Source organism: Patiria miniata, unplaced genomic scaffold (assembly GCF_015706575.1).
Source record: "Patiria miniata isolate m_02_andy unplaced genomic scaffold, ASM1570657v1 HiC_scaffold_7, whole genome shotgun sequence".
NCBI lineage: Eukaryota > Metazoa > Echinodermata > Asteroidea > Valvatida > Asterinidae > Patiria > Patiria miniata.
In genome coordinates this window covers 46,449,073-46,468,464 of record NW_024037074.1, presented here as the reverse complement: position 1 = coordinate 46,468,464, position 19,392 = coordinate 46,449,073, and the positions used below count along the sequence as shown (strand labels likewise).

Here is a 19,392-nt window from a genome sequence, read left to right as displayed (position 1 = left end):
AAAATATTAATTTCATTTTGATCAATGACATTGAATTTTGACAACCTGTTTTCAAATATATTTTAGTTATAACGTAGTTAGTTTGTGTAAATAAATTACACTTTGAAGAAATTTAATTTGCTACGAAGCGGAAACAAACTTTAATACAACACCTTAAAATTGTCGTATCGTTTACAAGTAACATAATAAATTTATGTTTCGTAATGTCTGGTACCCTCTCCATTTTATAGAAAATAGTGTATCAGTCTCGAACGGCGCCAGCCTATATTTTTCTGCGGGAAACCCAAAAAGTTGGTTCGCGGGGTTTTCGTCGCCGCCCAAATTTGTGTAAAATTCAGGCATTGCGTTCCGTGTTCAGTTTTCTTTTTCTTATTTTATAAGTCGGTTCTTGTAAAATTATTAGAATAATTTGATCATTTAATCTGTAAAGTACACGTGAATCCACGATCATCGATCAAATTGAGCGAAGTTAAAAACTGTCTCAGCGAGCAGCCGGCGGCCAGCTAGCACAGCACTGGTTCATCAGTGGTCTAGGTTGTGTAGGATTTGTTGTGTGCAGTGTAGTTCGCAGAATTCAGTGTGATGAATACGGCCGTCCGAAGAGTGAACCACACTCTTGGAGAAATACAGAAGAATTTGGAGTGTTCTATATGGTAACAATCATCGTTAAATAATGCTTCATCATGTTAAAATAATAATCATGTTAATCATGATCATGAAACATATGTGAAAAGTGAGTTGAGTTGGAAAAACATTTTCATGTTTTGTTGAACTAGTTTCACGACAGTCACACATGACCTGACCTGATGAAACATTCACACAATGATCACCACTGATCACATTAATTAAAGTTAATATTTTGGGAAAAAATTCCATACTGGGTTGGGCAACCACTCGTATTCCTTAATATAACCTGAACAGTACCAACAGTTGTAAATCTGATGAAGAAACACTGTCATGACTGTTTAAGGAGTGCAACAATTCTTTGATAATACTTTAAAATGTTCTGTCATTGTCCATAGACTTTGTGCAGGAGCTCCGAGGGGTGGCCCAGTGTGGAATTTTTTCCCACACTCACAATGCTCACCCTCTTTTTTTTAGCGATAGAAAAGAAGTCCCGCCTTTCTCAGATGTCTATTTTTCATTTAATTTCCAAGTTCGTTTACACACGTACACGCATCTAAATTCCAACATCGAAAAGATCATGCGCGTGCTGGATCATTTCTGCTGTCAGTCACATAGACTTGAGTCAAGGCGCATGTGGTAACCCGGACACGAAAAAAGATCACGCGAGTGGCGGAGCTCGTTCATGTCGTTGGCTCCGTGCGCTGCCACTGCACTTGCGTGGTCTATTTTCGTGGCAGCATACTTCTTTCCTTAATCTGTCATGTCCACATTTGTTCTCTTTTTAAGTTGTGCTCTTACACTTATTTTTTTCCCCACAGTCTAGATTTGTTGAAAGATCCCGTGTCCACAAAATGTGACCACCAGTTTTGCAAGTAAGCACAATCTCAGATTCTCATTAAGGTGACCAGACAATGCAAATTGGTCACGTCATTCATAACATACCAATGTTAACTTCTTCTTTTTTCTCTTTCTTATTAACATGGTGTGCAAACAAAATATATTAAAATTTAGTAAAATCTACTACTTACACATTGAAGTCAATGAATAATCAGTCTGTCTTGCAATTCAACCTCTAATTATGATAATATTTTGTTACCATGATTGCTGCAGCTTTTGCATCTTGGCTCTGCTGGATAACAGCCGTCGTTCAACTGCTCCCTGTCCATTGTGCAAAGAACCAGTCACTAAAAGGTATTATTAAAAGTACGCCGTTGCTACGTTACGCGACTTTCAACTACTATCGTTACGGAACTGTCTGGTTCCCTGACGTAATAGTATTCAATGTCATGATCTTTGGCCATTGGAACCGGACTATCAACCAAATGGTTCTCTGACTTTATTTCCCTTTTTTTAAAGAAACCTCCAAAACCACTGATTTCAAAGGGAAGAAAATGAAACCTACTTTAATAAAAAGAAAAATTTGATTAAAAACCTAAAACTTAAGAAATCTATTCAAGAATTTTTTTTTTTAAATTGAGTAGAGCAGAAGCGGTTTTAAACTTTTCGGAATCGAAAGCGTTCTGGTTGGATGGATCGAGTTGTAAATCTGATAAACGTTTGCATTGTGTTTTACAATGCCGTACTAGTATTTGAAACTTGCGTTACGGCTGTCATAACGACAGCCACTATGTTAAGGTAACCCTGACCTAGGCAAATCTTTCAAAATCCAACACCTGCCTTTGTAGTGTGCATTCTGGGGTGCACGATATGCCTCTGGGCTTTTCCCTCATCTGCAGCTATTTTCAAATTCAGATGTCTTGGCCAGTGACTTGTGGGCATTTCTAAACAATTTCAAAACTTCATCAAAGATAAAACTGTTCTGTAATAACTTGAAGTGCATTAAGACCAAAAAAAAATAAGTCTCCGGTTTCTGGTATGCGCGCGCGTTGCCGTAGCCATGCGCGTTGGCAAAATGAAAAAGTTTTTTTTTTCAATGAAAGATGATGTCTCAAAACCATCAAACTCACTGGTTTGACTGGAATCCTGCTGCTGCACAATTTTAACGTGTTTTTAGATGGGGTTATGATCGAGAATAAGCTTTATGTGGCCTCTCTGGACTCCCATATATTTGCACTAACTTTAGTCGGGCACCATTTTGCAGTCATCCGCCGACATTTGAAGCAAAAAAAAAACAGGTAAAAAAAAAAAATCTGCGTCGCCGCACCACTTTTTGGGCAAGCTCCATACCAGAAACCGGAGACTTTTTTTTTGGCCTAACGTACTTCAGCAACATGTATGTTGGATTGGTATTTGTGGCTGGGAATGTAATAGACACTTGTTCTTTCTCTGCAGGAGCTTGACTAGCAACGACCGCCTCAATGAGATTGTCCGAGCAGTTAGAAGTGTCGTCCAGGCTGTTGAAGAAGACACTGGCTTTAAGTGTACATAGTTTTCTGTTTCTTTTTTTTTCAGTCTTAACTCTTTTTCATACCTTTGTGTGTAACGTTTTGAACCCTGTTTAAAATATATTTGTATGTAGAAAGTGTATTGAGGTCTCTACTAGCAAGCTCGTTGCAAAGTGTCAAAATTTACTCGGTGTTTACGCCTACTATTGACAAGACGAGACTTAATATTCATAAGATGGAATAAGATGGAAATTCCATCTTATGAATTTTTTCAGCTACATCAGATTCAAACCAGCCAGCCGATCCCGGCAAGCTTGGTGGTGGAATGGAAAGATGCCTGCGCTAACAGTAACACACTGAGTATACAGTATTTAAATGTTGGTGAGGACTTGATATTGGTTGGCAAATTATTGTGAATAATTGTAATTAAAAACCAATTCAGTCAAGAGATTGGTGATCAATTGTATAATTTGGATTTGCTCTTCAGGTACCCCACCCAGAGGTCCAAGAGTTCTCTCACAGCAGTCAAAGCCATCCCCTCAATCAGCCCAAAAATCTGATCAGAATGAACCCAACAGAACAACGGGTGGTGCAACAAACAAGGTACTTGTCATGCGTGGAATCTTGCCTTGAGATGGTAAACTCTTTCTGCTATGTGATACTGAGTTGTTTTTCACCAAATTTGGCATTCCATTGTTCATGTTCGAAATATGAATTTTACCAATTACTTAGCTTAAAACTCAATCATAATCTGGGTGGCTAGTGCATAAGGCCCTCGTCTCTCACCACTGTGGCCAGGTTTGATTCCCAGCTAGAGTTGTGCGTTGGTTCTCTCCTGTGCCACGAGGGTTTTTGTCAGGGCCCTCCGGTTTTCCCCCCTCCTGAAAAATCAAACACTTTCAATCTCAGGCTGTGCTCGGTGGTCATATATGGGTTGATGTGGCTGGCTGCCTAAGGCGCCTTTACATGCCTTAGGCTTGACCCCGTTGTAGCCGCGTCCTTTGCAATTCAGCTTCTTAGCTGCGAGTAGGGATGATTATCCTCCCAAATTCTTATAATTATATTATAATCTGTTGCAGAAATCCAAGACCACTCGATCCAGCAAGAGAGGCAACCTGCGTCAAGCCAAGACAAGAGGCACTGGTTCTATTCCTGTCTACATCGACAGTGCCGACAGCGATGATTCTGAGGCCAGCACTCAAGGCGTCGTACTTATAACTGATTTTGACAGGTACTTATTGAATGCTTTCTTACTCTGGATTCTTAAACAGTTGGATTGATTGTAGAATTGTATTGATTAAGGCATTGTTCCTTAAGTCACATTACTTCAAAATATTCCTATGCACAATTTTTCTTTGTCTTTGTGCTTCCAAACGTCCTTCCAAACAATTAACAATGCTTGTGTGTAAATGATAAAAGAATTGATATCTTTGAATATTTCAAACGTTTACAAAACATCCTGATGATTTTGAATCATTATGGTTAATATCACTCTATCTGAGCCAGAATTAACAATACAAATACTTGGGATTGTAAACAACCAATCTGCTTTGATATTACAGCAGTCAGGTTCAGAGGAGGTCCACAAGGAAAAGTAGCAAGAAAACAGGCAATCGGAGACCCTTACAACCAGCCAATCACGACGCCAAGACCAAGAAGATAGGAGGCTCCTTCTCCAAACCTGTCCTTCCAAGCAACAATCACAGTCATCAGGATGGGGAACTGGAAGATGGGCCTCATGTCTTGATAATCCCTGACGAAGGCTCTCTAGGAATCTTGAAAAATGATAAACCTCATGAAGAAAGACAAGCAGGAGAATTGGAGATGTTGCCAGGAGTAAGCCATCAACCAGATGAGGGTCTCTTGCAAGCATTTGATCAGGAATCCCTTGGAGTGCGTGCAGGCCAAGTGGGAGAAAGTACATCGCAAGAGGAGAACAGAGATGAAAAAACTACCAACCAGGTTTTTTCGGAAGTGGATTGCCCTGATTTAAATGAATCTTCTCTTAGCTCAGATGTAGATGCTTTACATCCGGTAAGCATCGGCAACAAGTTGATGAAACAACCTGCAATCAAAGGCAGCTTTTCTTCATCGGCTGATGAGGACCCTGGAGACGATCCATACGAGTTTGTTCCAAGTCAGCGCACTCCAAGGAAGCCAAAACCGAAACGTGGCCGGAGGCAGAAGAATCCAAGCGGCAAGGCTGCCAAGGAGTTTGACTACATGAAGTGGAAGAAGGGAGGGAGTGCTGAGAAGAAAAATCCCTTGGGGAGTCAGGCAGTTTTTAGTCAACCTGCAACTCAGAACGAAGTCTCACAAAGTGCGGATGAATCTCCCCAAGCCCATAAGGAGGGTTTATTCAAAATACCATCTGATAAGGCAAGAAGTTCAAAAGTTGATAAGTGGGCAGTTTCTCAAAGCAATCAGGTGGAAATCATAGAGCCTGTGGTACCAGCAAGATGTGATGATGAAGGGACAGGAAGCCTCCAAGGAAGGATGCATAGTAGACAACAGAAACAAGTCTTTGCTACTAAGAAGGCTCATCATTCTGAAGAAGCTGTCGCAAACAAGGCAGAAACATCAGACCCTACTGTAAAAACATCAAACAGCTCCACAGACCAACATGATGAGGCAACAACTGAAGAGATGACAAAGCCAAACACAAGAGGAAAACAACAGAATATCAAAAACAGGAAACAACAGGAGCCACTTGAAGAACCACCCGCCAGGAGATTGAGGAGCAGAGCTAAAACTCAAGACACCAGCGATGAAATTGCACAGGCTCATCAGTGCAATCCTCAAGAAGAGTTGAAGGTGCAAATCAAACAGAGCGGCTCATCACTGAAAGACAGAAAGGCTGACGATGCAAACGAAAGCAGAAGCTCAGCAGCTGCAGAGCCTGAGGTCTCTTGGAAGGACAATGAAGCAAGGCAAGAACTTGTGGATTCACACTTGTCAGGTATGAGTAGTGATGAAGATGGGGATTACGGGTTTGAGGATGTCAGCTTTCATGAGGATAGTGATGAAGACTGCACCCCAGTGAGTATCACTGGCCCGTCCTATGAGCAATCCACTGAGGAGACAGGAGCTAACCCTCTGGTATTCCAAGATGACGAACTGCAGAGAAGGCACGCGAGATGCACAGAGTTGCAACTTGTAAAAACATCTCACCATCCTGCTAAAGAAGCACAAGACGATAAAGATGATGGACCAGGGGTGATGGAGTGCTCCCAGCCTGTTGTTAAAAAGCACAGTCCCCTGTCTACGTTGGGTGCTTTTGGACAGGTGTACAAGAGAGGGAGTCGAAGAATTCAAAAGAGCCCTGGAGAAGTGGATCTTGCTGAACTTGGAGACAAAAGTCTTGATGACAAAGTTCAGAGGATGTACCCAAACAATGAAGACATGAATCACAGTTTCAAAGACGAGCATTTGGTGTCTTGTATTACAGAGAATGTTGAAGATGATGGCGTCACTGAACGAGGCATCGACGATCGTACAAAATCTAATGATGCAGGATGTGTCACTCCTCATGGGAACACTTCTCAGCCTGTTGTCTCACAGCCAGACCTGTTCGATAAAGACAACCAAGCAGATGATAAACCTATTGACCTCACAGAAGAATCAGATATAGAGGGCTCAGGGGAAGAACTGATCTGTGACCTCCAAGAAGTGAGACGGCCCCCTTCTAGAGCTGATGTAGCAGGGAAGCATCTAGCAGAAAAACTTCCAAATGATGTGGCAGCAATCAAAAGTGACTGGGAGCTGGCCCTGGAACTGGCAAAAGAGTTTGACACCGAGCCCCGTCAGTTCAGTCTTAGATCTTCAAGGAGAGGTAGGAAGGATCCTGAGGCTATAGATGAGTCAGCCCATCTGAGTAGAACCAAACCAGAGCTGGATGTGTCCGTCCAAAGCAAGAGAAGTCATGAGACGAGTGGGTCGATAGGAGCAGGTGTCAAGGAGTGCAAAAATCCAGGAGATGTTGGTGAAACCTCTGAGCCTCAGAAGGAGGATCGCACTATAACAGCTGGCAAGAAAACACTGAGACAAACCCAGCGCTCAGAGAGAAGCGACGTCAGGCAAGACAAGGATCCAAGTACAAAAGGCAAGGGGAAGAGACGTAAGAGGCACTCATCAGGTCTGTCACTGACTCGTCATGGAGTGGATGGTTTGGAGGGTGGGAAGATTGAATCTTATGATTCTAATCCGGAATGTGGCCAATCAAAATTAGAGAAAGAAAAGCCAGTCCCTTCGTTAGTTGAACCAGCCGCTGACAGTGAATTACAAGTACTGGCCGATCCAGATTTGCAACTTTCCAAATTGACCGTAAAAGATGCAAGAATCCTTCCAAACAGGAATCAAGACAAACGATCTATTCACAAAGTCCGAGAAAACTCGCAACCAAGGATGAATCTCTCGAGCAGTCAAACTAAAGATGGCTCAAATAATGATGCAGAAGGGAAAACTATTTCAAAGAGAAATACCAGACAGAGCAGTGGAAACTCAAATAACATCGCAGGAAGTACAACCCCTTTAAATCAACCCGAAAAGGTGGCAGCTGAAGTGGCAGGTTCTGGCTCTAGAATGAGGAAGACAAGATCCACCTCAGAGAAAATACATCTAAAGTCCCTCGTCTCTCCAAATAAAGTTACCGATGAGAATTCTTCTGAAACATCTTCCATCACCAAGGAATCTTCCCTGACTCCAGAGATGGCAAGCAAGCATGCCACCGAATCTGCAAGCTTGTTCACTGAAGATTTCAGACAACCTGTGGCCGAACAGCTCCCAGAACACACGCCCAGACGCACACGGAGCCAAACCCAGGGTCATTTCGTAGGGGTGCCAAGTGAAGGCGATGGATGTGAAGGAGATACTGATGGAGACACAACGGAGTCCATTGACCTTGGTGTAGAAGCAAATGATAAAGGTTAGTTGTCTATTTTCTCTCTTAGCTATGGTGGATATAGTTTGAAACATAAGATAATCGTCAAAGGTTGATGATTAAGTAAAAGTGACTCTGACCTGAAAATGGCACCACAATTAAGATGGTTTTCAGAGAAGGCTTAAAATGTCATTTTTCCTTTGAAAAGTGATTTGGAACATTTGTTTGCATCAGATGTGGCGTCCATGCTAAATTTGCCTACAAGACCACTTCTCTATTTTGTCTTACTCTGCAGGAATGACTCACAGCCCTCTAGTTGCTGCTACTCATCTGTCAGGCTCAGATACAGATTCCATCGAGCTTGATGCTGACTCTGAAGACACCAGATTCGTTCAGCCGATTCCTTCTCTAGAGAGGCCTAGGAGGAGTCAGACTTCTACAACTGCAAGAACATCGGTAAGTAAGGATCCTAACCAGAGCTCAAAGGAAGGTATTGCAGAGAAGGAGGTAAAACCAGCAGTTTGTTCTCCAAGGATCCCCAGCCAGAAAATGGTAACTCCCGAGATGAGTCCTGAAGGAAATATAACCAAGATGGGGGTAATTAAACGTGAGCCAACAGAAATATCAAGGAACACTGTAACTGAGTCTATTCCATCACAGGCCACCCAGGAATCTTCCCAGAGTACGACTCTATCAGTAAAGAGTGCCAAAAAGGAAACGAGGGGCCCCACAATAGAGAGTCCTGTGGTATCAGGAAACCTCAAGACATCTGGGAAAAATCTGTCACGTCTCAGTTCAAAGCGAGGACTGAAGGCTTCACCTGGAGCTGCCTCTGCGAAATCCTTTGGAGATTCCTCTTCCAACCAAGAGAGTGAGAGAGTGCTCATCCCACCTCCTGATCACTATCAGAAAAACTTTGAGAAAGCCAACAATACAAGTTCTTCAACCAGCCAAGAGCCGATCCAAGAAAGTCATCCTTCCTCATTGAGGAGCAGGTTGTCATCAAAGAGAAAGTCCTGTCCCGAAGAAAGGAGCTCCAATGACATGAAACCCTCCAACAAGAGGCACAGAAGTGCAGGTGCTACGGGCTTGGAAATCCAACATTGGGATATGGGAAGCAGAAGGAGGAGCGAGCGTCTAAGCCGGCCAGCAGCCTCGGTGCACAGAGACGGCAGTCCTTGCAGATCTTCAAAAGAATCGGAAGACATTCCTGCCTCTCTTGAAAGTGCTGGACCCATTTCTGGTGGCTGTGTTACCACCAAGGCAGAAAATGATTCGGCTGCTAATATTCAGACAAGGCGCAAAAGCAGGAACCAGTCTAGGAGCCAAAAGTCTTTATCAGGAAGTAAAGATACAACTTCCCAACAAGCTGTACCAGCAGGTTCACCACAACAGAACAACAACTTAAGCCAAACTCTTGGCTCCTGTCCACTCTTTGAGGAAGACAGTCCTAGATCATGTCCATCCCAGCAGCTTACAAGGAGCCAAGATTCTGCACCTCAAGACATTTCAGCCTGTGGTATTGAAACCTGTGATACTTTTCACACAGCAACTGCAGGAAGTTCTTCATTGTTCTCAAATTCAAAAATTAGTCCTTTGTGCTCTGAAAAATCTTCTGGTGAACAAAGAAACAAAAAGATTATCTTCAAACAAAAGAGCAACAAGTGCGTCACAAATAAACCTGAAAATAAAGGAGTGGAAGAATCACACAATCACCGAAGTGACTCACTACAGAAGAAGTTGACGTCTGAAGAAAATATTGAAGACTCAAGTAAGTCCTTGTTTGCAGATAGCAGCTCTGACTACTCCAAGAAGCAAAGTACATTGTCCAGCAAAGCGTCAAGCTCATTAAGGTCATCTGATACATCAAGGGCATCACTGTCGATTCCCTTCCAAGGAAAACCACAAGATGCAAGATCCAAGAGAATTTCAGAAACTCCTGGCAATAGATCTGTTTATGCTTTCAAACCACCCTTCGAAGAATGTGTACCAGCAAGTGAAGGGGCCTCAGTCAGTCCTGAGAACCTCTCTGATCCTATCGTCATGGCTCGCAGACACCTTCATGGTCGGGAAGAAGATGTTAACTCAAGTCTTCTTGAAACTCCTGAAAATGCAAAAGATATTAAGTCAGCTTCCAAGAATCATGCTGCTGGGCAAGGTGAACAACCAGCATCTGGAAGTTTGAGCAAGAAGAGATTCAGCTTCAAGAGAAAAAGTATGAGGAGCCAGGACACAGATGTCAGCTTCTCAAGCCAAAGGGAATCAAATGCCGAGGCGGTGACAGAAGGAATCCAAGAGGTCATTTATTCAAGTTTCAGCAACACGCCATCCTCTGCTCCGACAGACAAACATCCAAGCCCAAGGAGACAGCAAGTGCAACAGGTGAGCAGCTCTGATGGTCTTGGTCCTGAGCCAACGTCATCACTGAGTCCAAATTCTAAGACAAGAAAGAGAAAGAGCTCAACACTTACAGCAGGCAAAGCAAAGCAGTCCAGACAAGACGAAACTCTACAAGAAAATAATCGGAGTCAAACCAGTGTCGAGGCTCCTGGAGAAGTAGATCAGCAGTTGGACTCAAGTGGTGATGTTGAGATGGTCAGTGCTGAGGATGATCAACCTCATCACGACAATGGGGAAGATGGGAAAGCAGACGAGGACGATGATGTTAGTGAGGGTGATGTCGGTGAAGAAGGAAACGAGGATGGACAAGATGAGGATGAGAATGATTGTGAAGATGTTGCTGACGATGATCAGGAAGATGATGATGATGACGAGGATGACGATGATGATGTCATTATTCCACCAACTCCACCCTGCCAGCCCACAACCAACTTCCAAACTTGTAAGCGACCTGCCTACCTCATCCACTCGGCCTCTTCCGCATCAAGCAACCTCAGCATCCATTCAACCAGGAACATGACATCAAGACATCCTAAAGATCCAGCCAAATCCAGCTCCGTCCAGATCAGTGCATTTCATTCAAGTCAAAGATCAGGAGACAGCCTGAAGACAAATCCTAACATCAAGGAGAGTGTCTTCGAGAAAAGTAGCCATGGCAGTGGAAAAGCAAAAACTAAAATTGATGCAGGAAACAGCAGGGGTGGCTATCACTCGGAGAATGATGACATGGCTGACAATTCCTTTGAGAGAAGAGCCTTTCCCTTGAGTAGTAGCCCTGTGGAGAAAAATGCAAGTGAAGATGCTGCAGAAAATAGCCAGAGTCTCAGCATCCTTCAAGGCTTTGTCCAAGATGACTTCTTAAAAGATAACTGCAAGAAAAGTCCCAGGAGGAGGTCTTCCTCCAGAAGCAACAGGAAGAGGCAGCACATGGAACAAGATAGAGAGGATGATCTAGAAGTTCATAGAGATACTAGAGGAAGGGAAGATAAGGGAGGAGTCTTTTCAAATGTCCCTGATAAGAGTTCTTCAAACGGGAGCAAACAGAAAAGGCAGCCGAATAACAAGGCTGCAGATGCTCATGAGGAAACCTTGAGAGGAAGTAGGAGAAATACACCAAAGGAGCTTGCAGGAGGAGATATGTCAGATAAAGCCAATAACATCAGGGAAGCGGGGAAAGATGCAGCAAGTGTCAGCCAAGAGGAGGAAGATGACCAAAGAGATGAGGACATACTCACTTACAGGCATTATGACAGTAAGTCCTCAAGTTTTTTTTTTTTAATTCTTAACTGGTTTCACCTTTGGTTCTTCCATCTTCTCAATAATTATATCAACGCTTATTGCCCATAGTGTTGCAAGGGTTCATTAAAAAAAAACAATCAGAGTCCTGTATCATATAAATTTTCAACTGTCCTTTTGCATTTGACAGCTGAGGGATCCACCTGTTCTGAGAGCAGCAGTAGCCATCATCTGAATCTGACTAGTGCCTCCTCCGTTCTATCCAGTCAGAGTGAACTCATGAACACACAGGTAGTGTACAATACTTCGAGAACAATTTTAAACAAGGCCCTGTTTCATGGCTATTCATGTGACACAGTTTTGCATTTGTAATCACCATTCTATGCTTACAGCACTTGTACTTGCATGTACTGTGTAAGCACAGGATCGGAATTGCTGATGCAGATCCAAGGTCATTATTCTGTCTCAGGTTTTGTCTATCGGTCTGTCTATTTTCCCAATATTTTGCATTACCAATCAGACTTTCACTTTCCCAATCTATTTCTGACTTCGTTTCCAGCAACGACAAAAGGCTAAGGAATCGCTGCAGAAGATGGCTCTTGAGATAGCACAGATTGAGGCAGCGCTAGAGGACGACGCAAGTACCGGCAAACACCCTGACACGACCCCTGCCAAACACCCTGACACGACCCCTGCCAAACACCCTGAAAATGATGAAGACCACACTCACCTCTCTCATCAAGACGGGAATCATGATAAACTTGGTTCCAAGTCTCATTCCGATCATGATGATTTGGATCTACATGATGACCCCATCTCTCAGGATGACCCCATCTCCCAGGATGACCCCATTTCCCAGGTTGACCCTTGCCCTGTATCAGACGACCTTTGTACCCCAGGCGACCTTTTTGACTCATCTGACCCCTGTCCGCATGATACCAATGACAATGTACCCAAAGATGTTTGTACATCGGAATCCCACATGGATACTCCAGATGGTATTAGCCACCCATCCAAAAGGTCAAGTAACAATCAGAGGTCAACATTTTTGACCTCTAAGAGGTCAAGGCCAGTGATTTCAGACGACGAATCAGAATCTGAAGAAGATGCTTGTGATGAATTCATTGATGTCAACAAGTCTAGACGTAGCATTGAAATGCATGATGATGTTCACTCAGTCAGTGGTTTATCAAGGACTCACTCAGAGGTACCAGGAGAAATAACCTGCATCAGTGACTCAGAAAGGAGCATGCGAAAGAAGCTGCAAACGCAGAGAGGAAATCCTGGCAACCTGTCCCCTCTCTGTGTGAGTAAGTCGACCACCAAGAGGTCATCACCCTTTGCCATTGAAGATGCTACTTTAATTGGTAACTTATCAAAATCTGAGTTAGAGATTCCTGGTGTCACAACGTACGGAAGTGATTCAGATCTGAGCGAACAGGAGGAGCCAGACATATCCTCAGGAAGTCCTCGATCTCCCTCGCCTCCTCGCTCGCCTTCCCCTCCTCCAGAGCTGTCTCAGTCGGCAGCAAGAAGAGCATCTTTACTCGCGAACCTGCCAGAGAGTGTCCAAGCTGTGAGTCGCTTAGTGGAGAAGATCAGATCGCAGGGGGGTTCCAATCACAGATCATCATCTATCAAGGAAGTGGGGAACACTTTGAAGTCAAGGAATAGTGTTGGTGGGTCAAGCAAGCATCTTCGGTTGCAGATTGCAAGTGATTCGGAGTCCGACGATGAAGAGTACAGAGCCTCTTCACCAAAGCCACGCTCAAGACACGTGCAAAGATCCGTAACAAGACAGACGACTCCTAGACAGAGCACCTCAGGCTGGAAGAGCAAAACACTTGAGATGCTGTCGGATAGTCGCTTGAAGAACAAACCCAGGAATGCCACTCCAAACTCGGGAGGAAATAAACACACCACCCCTGCCCGAAAACCCAGACAGCCTACCAAAACAGTACTGGGCAGTGAGAAGCGTTCATACCAGTCAAAGCAAAGGGGTGATCAGCATCAAGACAAGAGCCCAGATGAGAGATCTCCGAGCCCTGTCATTGGACGGAGTTTGCTGACCACACCTGCTGCCAAGAAGAAGACCAAACCCATGTCGTTTGTCACAACAGGCCTGAATAGGACAGACATGGTGAGTTTCACAACGCTGTAGCCATTTCCAGTTAGATTGTCTATTATACAGAGATTTGTTTCTGCACTGTCGGTGACGTTTACATCCCCTTACTAAATACACCATTGCTGTTTTATGTGTTTGACACGTGCAAACTCCAACTCTTGAATGGTATTCTGTCTTTGTGCCATAGACCATGATCATGTTGCGGCCATCTTGATTTTTTTCCATTCAAATCAACATCAATGTAACCAAAGCGTGCTGGAAGGAAAAATAGTCTGGTTCCTTTTTGCACAAAAAATATTATATCAGTACTGTTATTGGATACAGGGAACATGACTGAAATGGTGGCAGCATGAGAAAGGCCTATTCCCTCTAATCAACAATGTTTTAGTGCTGGGTGCATGTTCCCAAGTACCTACACTCATTTTTATTAGAGCACTCTACAAGTTGAAGAGTCTCACTTGGTTATGCCGTCCTCTGTCTGAATCTAATTTTGCTCCTGAAACAGTGTAATATATTTCAATTGTCTTTCCGATGTTAATTTTTTTTTTCAGAGGGATGTAGAACAACTCACGAAGCGTTTCGGATGTCGCTTTGCAAGCACCTTCAATGCCTGCACAACTCATGTTATCGTCAACACCGGTAAATCTGTTTGATAGGCCTATACATTTTCAGACTGATATCTTCGCCATCAACATTTACTTTTCTACTTGTGTCAATTACCATGTTTCGTTAACAACGCATCCTTTTCCTTGTCATCCAAATTGTTGAACCACTCTTTACATTAGGAATCTGTTACATGTTTTTACGTTCTTTGCCGCTGTTCTAGATGATGATTTTGTGTGTGAGAGGACACTGAAATACTTCCAAGGTATCGCTGCCAGAGTTTGGGTTGTCAGCTTTAAATGTAAGTATTAATAAACTCAATGTTTCTCTATTTTTAAATAAAAATATTCCTCCCTCTGTTGCAACCTATGGAAATGTTTTGGTTTATATTGTGTAGTTGATGTACATGTGGTCTGTTGTGTGACATGCAGAGTTCAAGTAATGGGTAAACTATTAAAAACAATCTTATCAATACTGTACTGTCGGGGAGTGTGGCCTAGTGGTTAGGGTTTGTGACTCATGATCAGAGGGTCAGCAGTTCGAATCCAGCTGCTGGTCATATACTGTGTCCTTGGGCAAGCTACTTCATCCCCACTTGCCTCTCTCCACCCAGGAGTATTAACGAGTACCGGCATTAGCTGGGGAGTAACCTGTGATGGACTAGCATCCCATCCAGGGAAATACAAATATTTTCAGTCGTTTCATGCTCCTGAAACTGGAGATAAACACCGACCTGATGGGCCACATTGGTTTGTGAGAGACTTTACTACTTTGCTGTATTGTAAAAGGGCAATTCTTTCTGTGTATTCTTTTACTCTATGTTTCATCTTTAAGGTCTTGAAATACAGCTTTCTTCATTGTTAATGAGGGCAGAGCATTCCTCATTCAAAAATCTTCATGAGAAATGAGTTTATTCAAAGGTGTTATTTCTTTTTTTAATGTCCTTTCCAAGGGGTGACAGCCTGCCTGAAGACAGAACAACTCCTACCCGAAGAACCGTTTGAGATACAAGGCGACGTAGTCAATGGTTCCTCTCACAACGGACCACAGAGAGCCAGGCTGTGCGGTGGGCCTTACCCTCTGCATAGGCACGACGTCTGCTGCGTGGGACCGTTTACAGGCCTCAACAAAGGTAGGATTTCAATACGTTGATCATAAAGATTGATTGGAAATGCAGAGCTTATTTGTAGTGATGTTGTCATGGTACTTGTGATAGTCACAAGTCATCGAGTCCCATGTCAACTCCCAAGACATTCAGATGACCTGTGAGAAAGGCATTCCTTTGTTTGCACCACCAACACCACCTTTCTATATTTCAAATCACTTAAAGGGAATATACAACATTTGCAAACATCGAAAAATAAAACTACCAAGTTTTTACGAAATACCTTACTAGGATGTTGGTAAATGCCAGCCTAAAGCATCCTTTAAAATTATGGCACCTGGTGTCAAGTCATTTTCAAGAAAATTGTATTTTTGTATACATTTCCAACGGTGGTCGGCCGACCACCGTTGGAAAAACTTAACTATTTTTCAACTACTGCTCCAAATTTACATTTTTTTCAGTCCAAATTTTGTTTGCTATCGGTTACATGTTCATGAACGGGTGCAGGCCAGCTAGACTGGTTCCCTTACCATACAATTTTCTGACATCTATAAATTGATCCATTTTATCTTTAGTGGAGTCAGGGAACCAGACTACTTAAACATTTTTGTTTTTCTTGGTTTTTCAAGCATTTTTCGGACACACAACTTCAAACATGTCAGTTAAACAATATTTGATCTATTATACTAACCCCTCAAATAGTTCATTTCTGAAAATTGCAGCAAAAGCCAATGATGTATATTCCCTTTAAAGTTATCAATTTTCAATTCAAATCATAGAATGTCCATTATCGGTCAACCCCATTCACTACAGGTGTATATACAGTCGAATCCTGAGAAGAACACTGTTGATACAACATCCTGCTTATAACAAGGAAATATTTTGGTCCTGAGTCTTTGTTTTTCTTTGCTTTCCATTACTGATAATACTGTTGCGTCAGTGCAACAAGGTCGTCATTCATTCTGCTACAAAGACGTGCCTCGCGCGAATACGCTCCGTACAACAAGGTCGTATCTCGACGTCCATTGACTTTGTGTGGATATCCGGGTTATTTTAAGTGAGATACGCCCTTTTGACTTTCTGAAACTCGTGTTCCACGTACGGCCCAGTTTAGGAGATACGACCTTGTTGCACAGACACGACGATACAAGCTACAATCCCGGCCAAAATGGTTGGGACACTTCCTGAGCCTGCCACGTTCACCCACTCCCCCGCTCAATGTTGTTCTCTCCAGCTGATGGAGCACACACCGCGCAATGAGAGACAACATCGAACGGGGGGTTGGGGGCCCAGCGAGATTTGGCCAGGATTGTAACTACCTGTAGTGTTATAACAAGGTAATTTGTAAAATCCCAAGGGCATTGTTATAAAGGTGTTCCAATGTAATCATACTTATTTGTAAGCTGGCAAGTTTGATAAAAAAATATATAAATTTTTCTACAGAGCAACTGGTTTCCTTGCTAGAGTTGATGGGAGCCGGCACGGTCCAGCATCCGTCTCTGTTCCCGTACAGTGCAGGACGCAAGACGGTCATCATCGCGCAGGCTGAGGCTACTGACTCCGAGCACGATTACGATGGTAAGACCCCGATTGTATTCGCAAAGACAGTAAGTCGGATTGTATCAGACGTTTCATAAAATCATGACAAGTTGATCGCAAGTCCTTGTAGATATTAATTTCAAATCACCGGGACACGCATGTACAAGCTTACGCTTTTTACCTAGATCCCTCATATCAGTTCTGCTATTTTTTGATATAGATATTTGTTAATTGTGTTTGATGATATTACAAATAAAATAAACCATTACATAGGGTTGTCCATTTTCAAATAATTTAGTATTCAGTTACTCGAAACTGCGTTTGACCGCAGATTTGGATATTCGAAACTGCCAGCTGCAAATGTGTGCTGCACCGGTAACAAATGGCACGAAGAGCGCGTCAGTTTAAATTTGCGTGCAGCAATCGATATGGGGCACTGGTGTGTTTTGCAGCAAGAATTTTATATCTGTAAAGTGCTTTAACCTTCTAAAAGGGTGTGAACGATGAACCGCCTTCGACAAAAACTTACCGTCGACGAAAAAGTTGCACCTGACAATAAAGCGCTGCAACTTTCCGATAAAATAACATCACAATCGTGTGTGTATGTGCGTAGTTATTTTGTTTTCGAATTTTCAAACCGGCAAAAAGGTATTCGAATATTCGGTTGATGATCGAGTATTCGGTATTTTCGGGACAACCCTACCAATAAACCAATAAAGTTCTTCAGTCTGAAGTCAAGTACATTGCAACAAGCTTCATGTATTCAACTAAACTGTGACACGGGCATTCCTTCAGCATTAATAAATTTCATCCCCATGTTTCTTGTGAACCTGCTTATGATTGACTTGTGGAGGACTTGTGATGGCACTTGTGATTGACTTGTGATTTACTTGTGATTTGACTTGAGATGGAATTGTGGTTTGATATATTTTTGGTATTTTCTTTCCTAGCACTTTACAAAAAGTACCGAGTGCCTGTCATCTCCAGAGAGTGGGTCCTCGACATCATAGCAACCTACAAGATTCAACCAATGACAGACTATCTTCTATCTTTAAGTGGGAGCTCTCAGCCAATCATAGATCTCGATAGTGATGAAAACTGAGAGCATAGATGTTGCTTAGCAACCAATAAAATCTAGCCAATGGCTAAGTTTGTTCAATTTTTTAATTGGGGCTGTCAGCCAATCAGAGATCTTGACATTAACAATGCTCAACAACATTATGAAACTAGCCAGTAGCAGACTCTCTTCTCTATTGAAACGAGAGCCATCAGCCAATCAGACAGTAATAAGATGGGAAGAACTTAAAGATTGGAAGGACAAACTATTCACACTGTTTTGTAGTTTTAATTTGACTGGGAATAAGAAATGTAATAAAACTATTGAGCATAAACGTTTACTTTTGCTTCACTTGTACAAATGCGCTTATCTTCTTTTTTTCACTATAATATTATAGATGATGTAAATTTAAATTCCAAAACTGAAAAAAAACCCTTTAAATAGTTAGTTCAAACAATTTGCTAGAAAGTATCCCTTATTTGCGTTCTTCAACAAAAGGCTAGAAATGAGTTTAGAGGTAAATTTCTGAGCCTCAATCGAAATATTTGAATACACCATTTATTGGCAGTGTACATGCATTGTTTTAGGAGAAAAATTTTCATTGTAAATATTTTGATTTAAAACGATCTCATCTGTACTCATTTTACAGCAATTAACATTTGAAATCCTTGCTCAGATGTCTTTGTTAATTTTCAGAAACAACTTTTATACATTGTATACTTCAAATTGATATATGATTTCTTTGAATAAAGAAAAAAGAATCGAATTCAATTTGCAATCTGGGAATTCAATCCTGTGTGAAACTGCCAAATTTCTGTCTTCATGAAAATCTGTCTATCATGAAATACACCTGTTAATTTCATTTCTGATTCTGTATCGGAAATACATCAACAAGGATAATTCTTAGCTAATGGCAGATTTGAATAACACTAAATATAAACCATTTTAAACCCTGTTTCCGTGGGAACTAAATTTAAATTACTTTACCAGAGAGAGAAAGGCAAAAAGTGTCTCGGGTGAGAGGTTCACTGTTGGCCTCGGGGTACCTTTTCGCTCCCTTCAACCTGTTTTGAAAAAAAAAGGCTAGTTGACGAAACTCTTAAGCTGTTACAGGAGTTATGCCAATTGCAAACGCTTCTGGCAACTTATTGGAGATTGAAAACCTTTAATGTCATTCATCACTTTGCAACAAAAAGAATTTGCAAACTCAGAGCAGTTCAAGACGACTTGTAAGAAACATAATTTCCACATATTGTTCATAAGATGTACTATACCGTGTTGGGTCTTGAATATCACTGTATTATTTTTTTCTTCCCGGTTTTGGTAAAGGGGGGGGGGGAGATGTCTGGCTGGCAAGAAGGGACAAACTATGGGAAAGGAATTAACAGCCACAGGAGGGCAGGATAAACCCCCCTCTTTGGCTGGTTGGTCGAAGACACCTTAATGACATGTATTTGGAAGACATGTTGGACTTTG

General features: G+C 42.3%; 1 protein-coding gene across 1 annotated transcript; it reads left to right on the top strand.

The window, feature by feature from the left end:
• Window positions 1–252: 252 nt before the first annotated feature.
• On the top strand, window positions 253–18,727 carry LOC119744867. Its single transcript, XM_038221048.1, has 15 exons — window positions 253–653; window positions 1,446–1,499; window positions 1,738–1,818; window positions 2,920–3,008; window positions 3,460–3,575; window positions 4,052–4,203; window positions 4,535–7,896; window positions 8,147–11,503; window positions 11,678–11,778; window positions 12,047–13,627; window positions 14,164–14,251; window positions 14,439–14,516; window positions 15,168–15,347; window positions 16,764–16,898; window positions 17,810–18,727. The coding sequence occupies exons 1-15, from the start codon at window positions 583–585 to the stop codon at window positions 17,959–17,961; spliced, it is 9,597 nt and encodes a 3,198-aa protein (XP_038076976.1). The 5' UTR covers window positions 253–582; the 3' UTR covers window positions 17,962–18,727.
• Window positions 18,728–19,392: the final 665 nt, after the last annotated feature.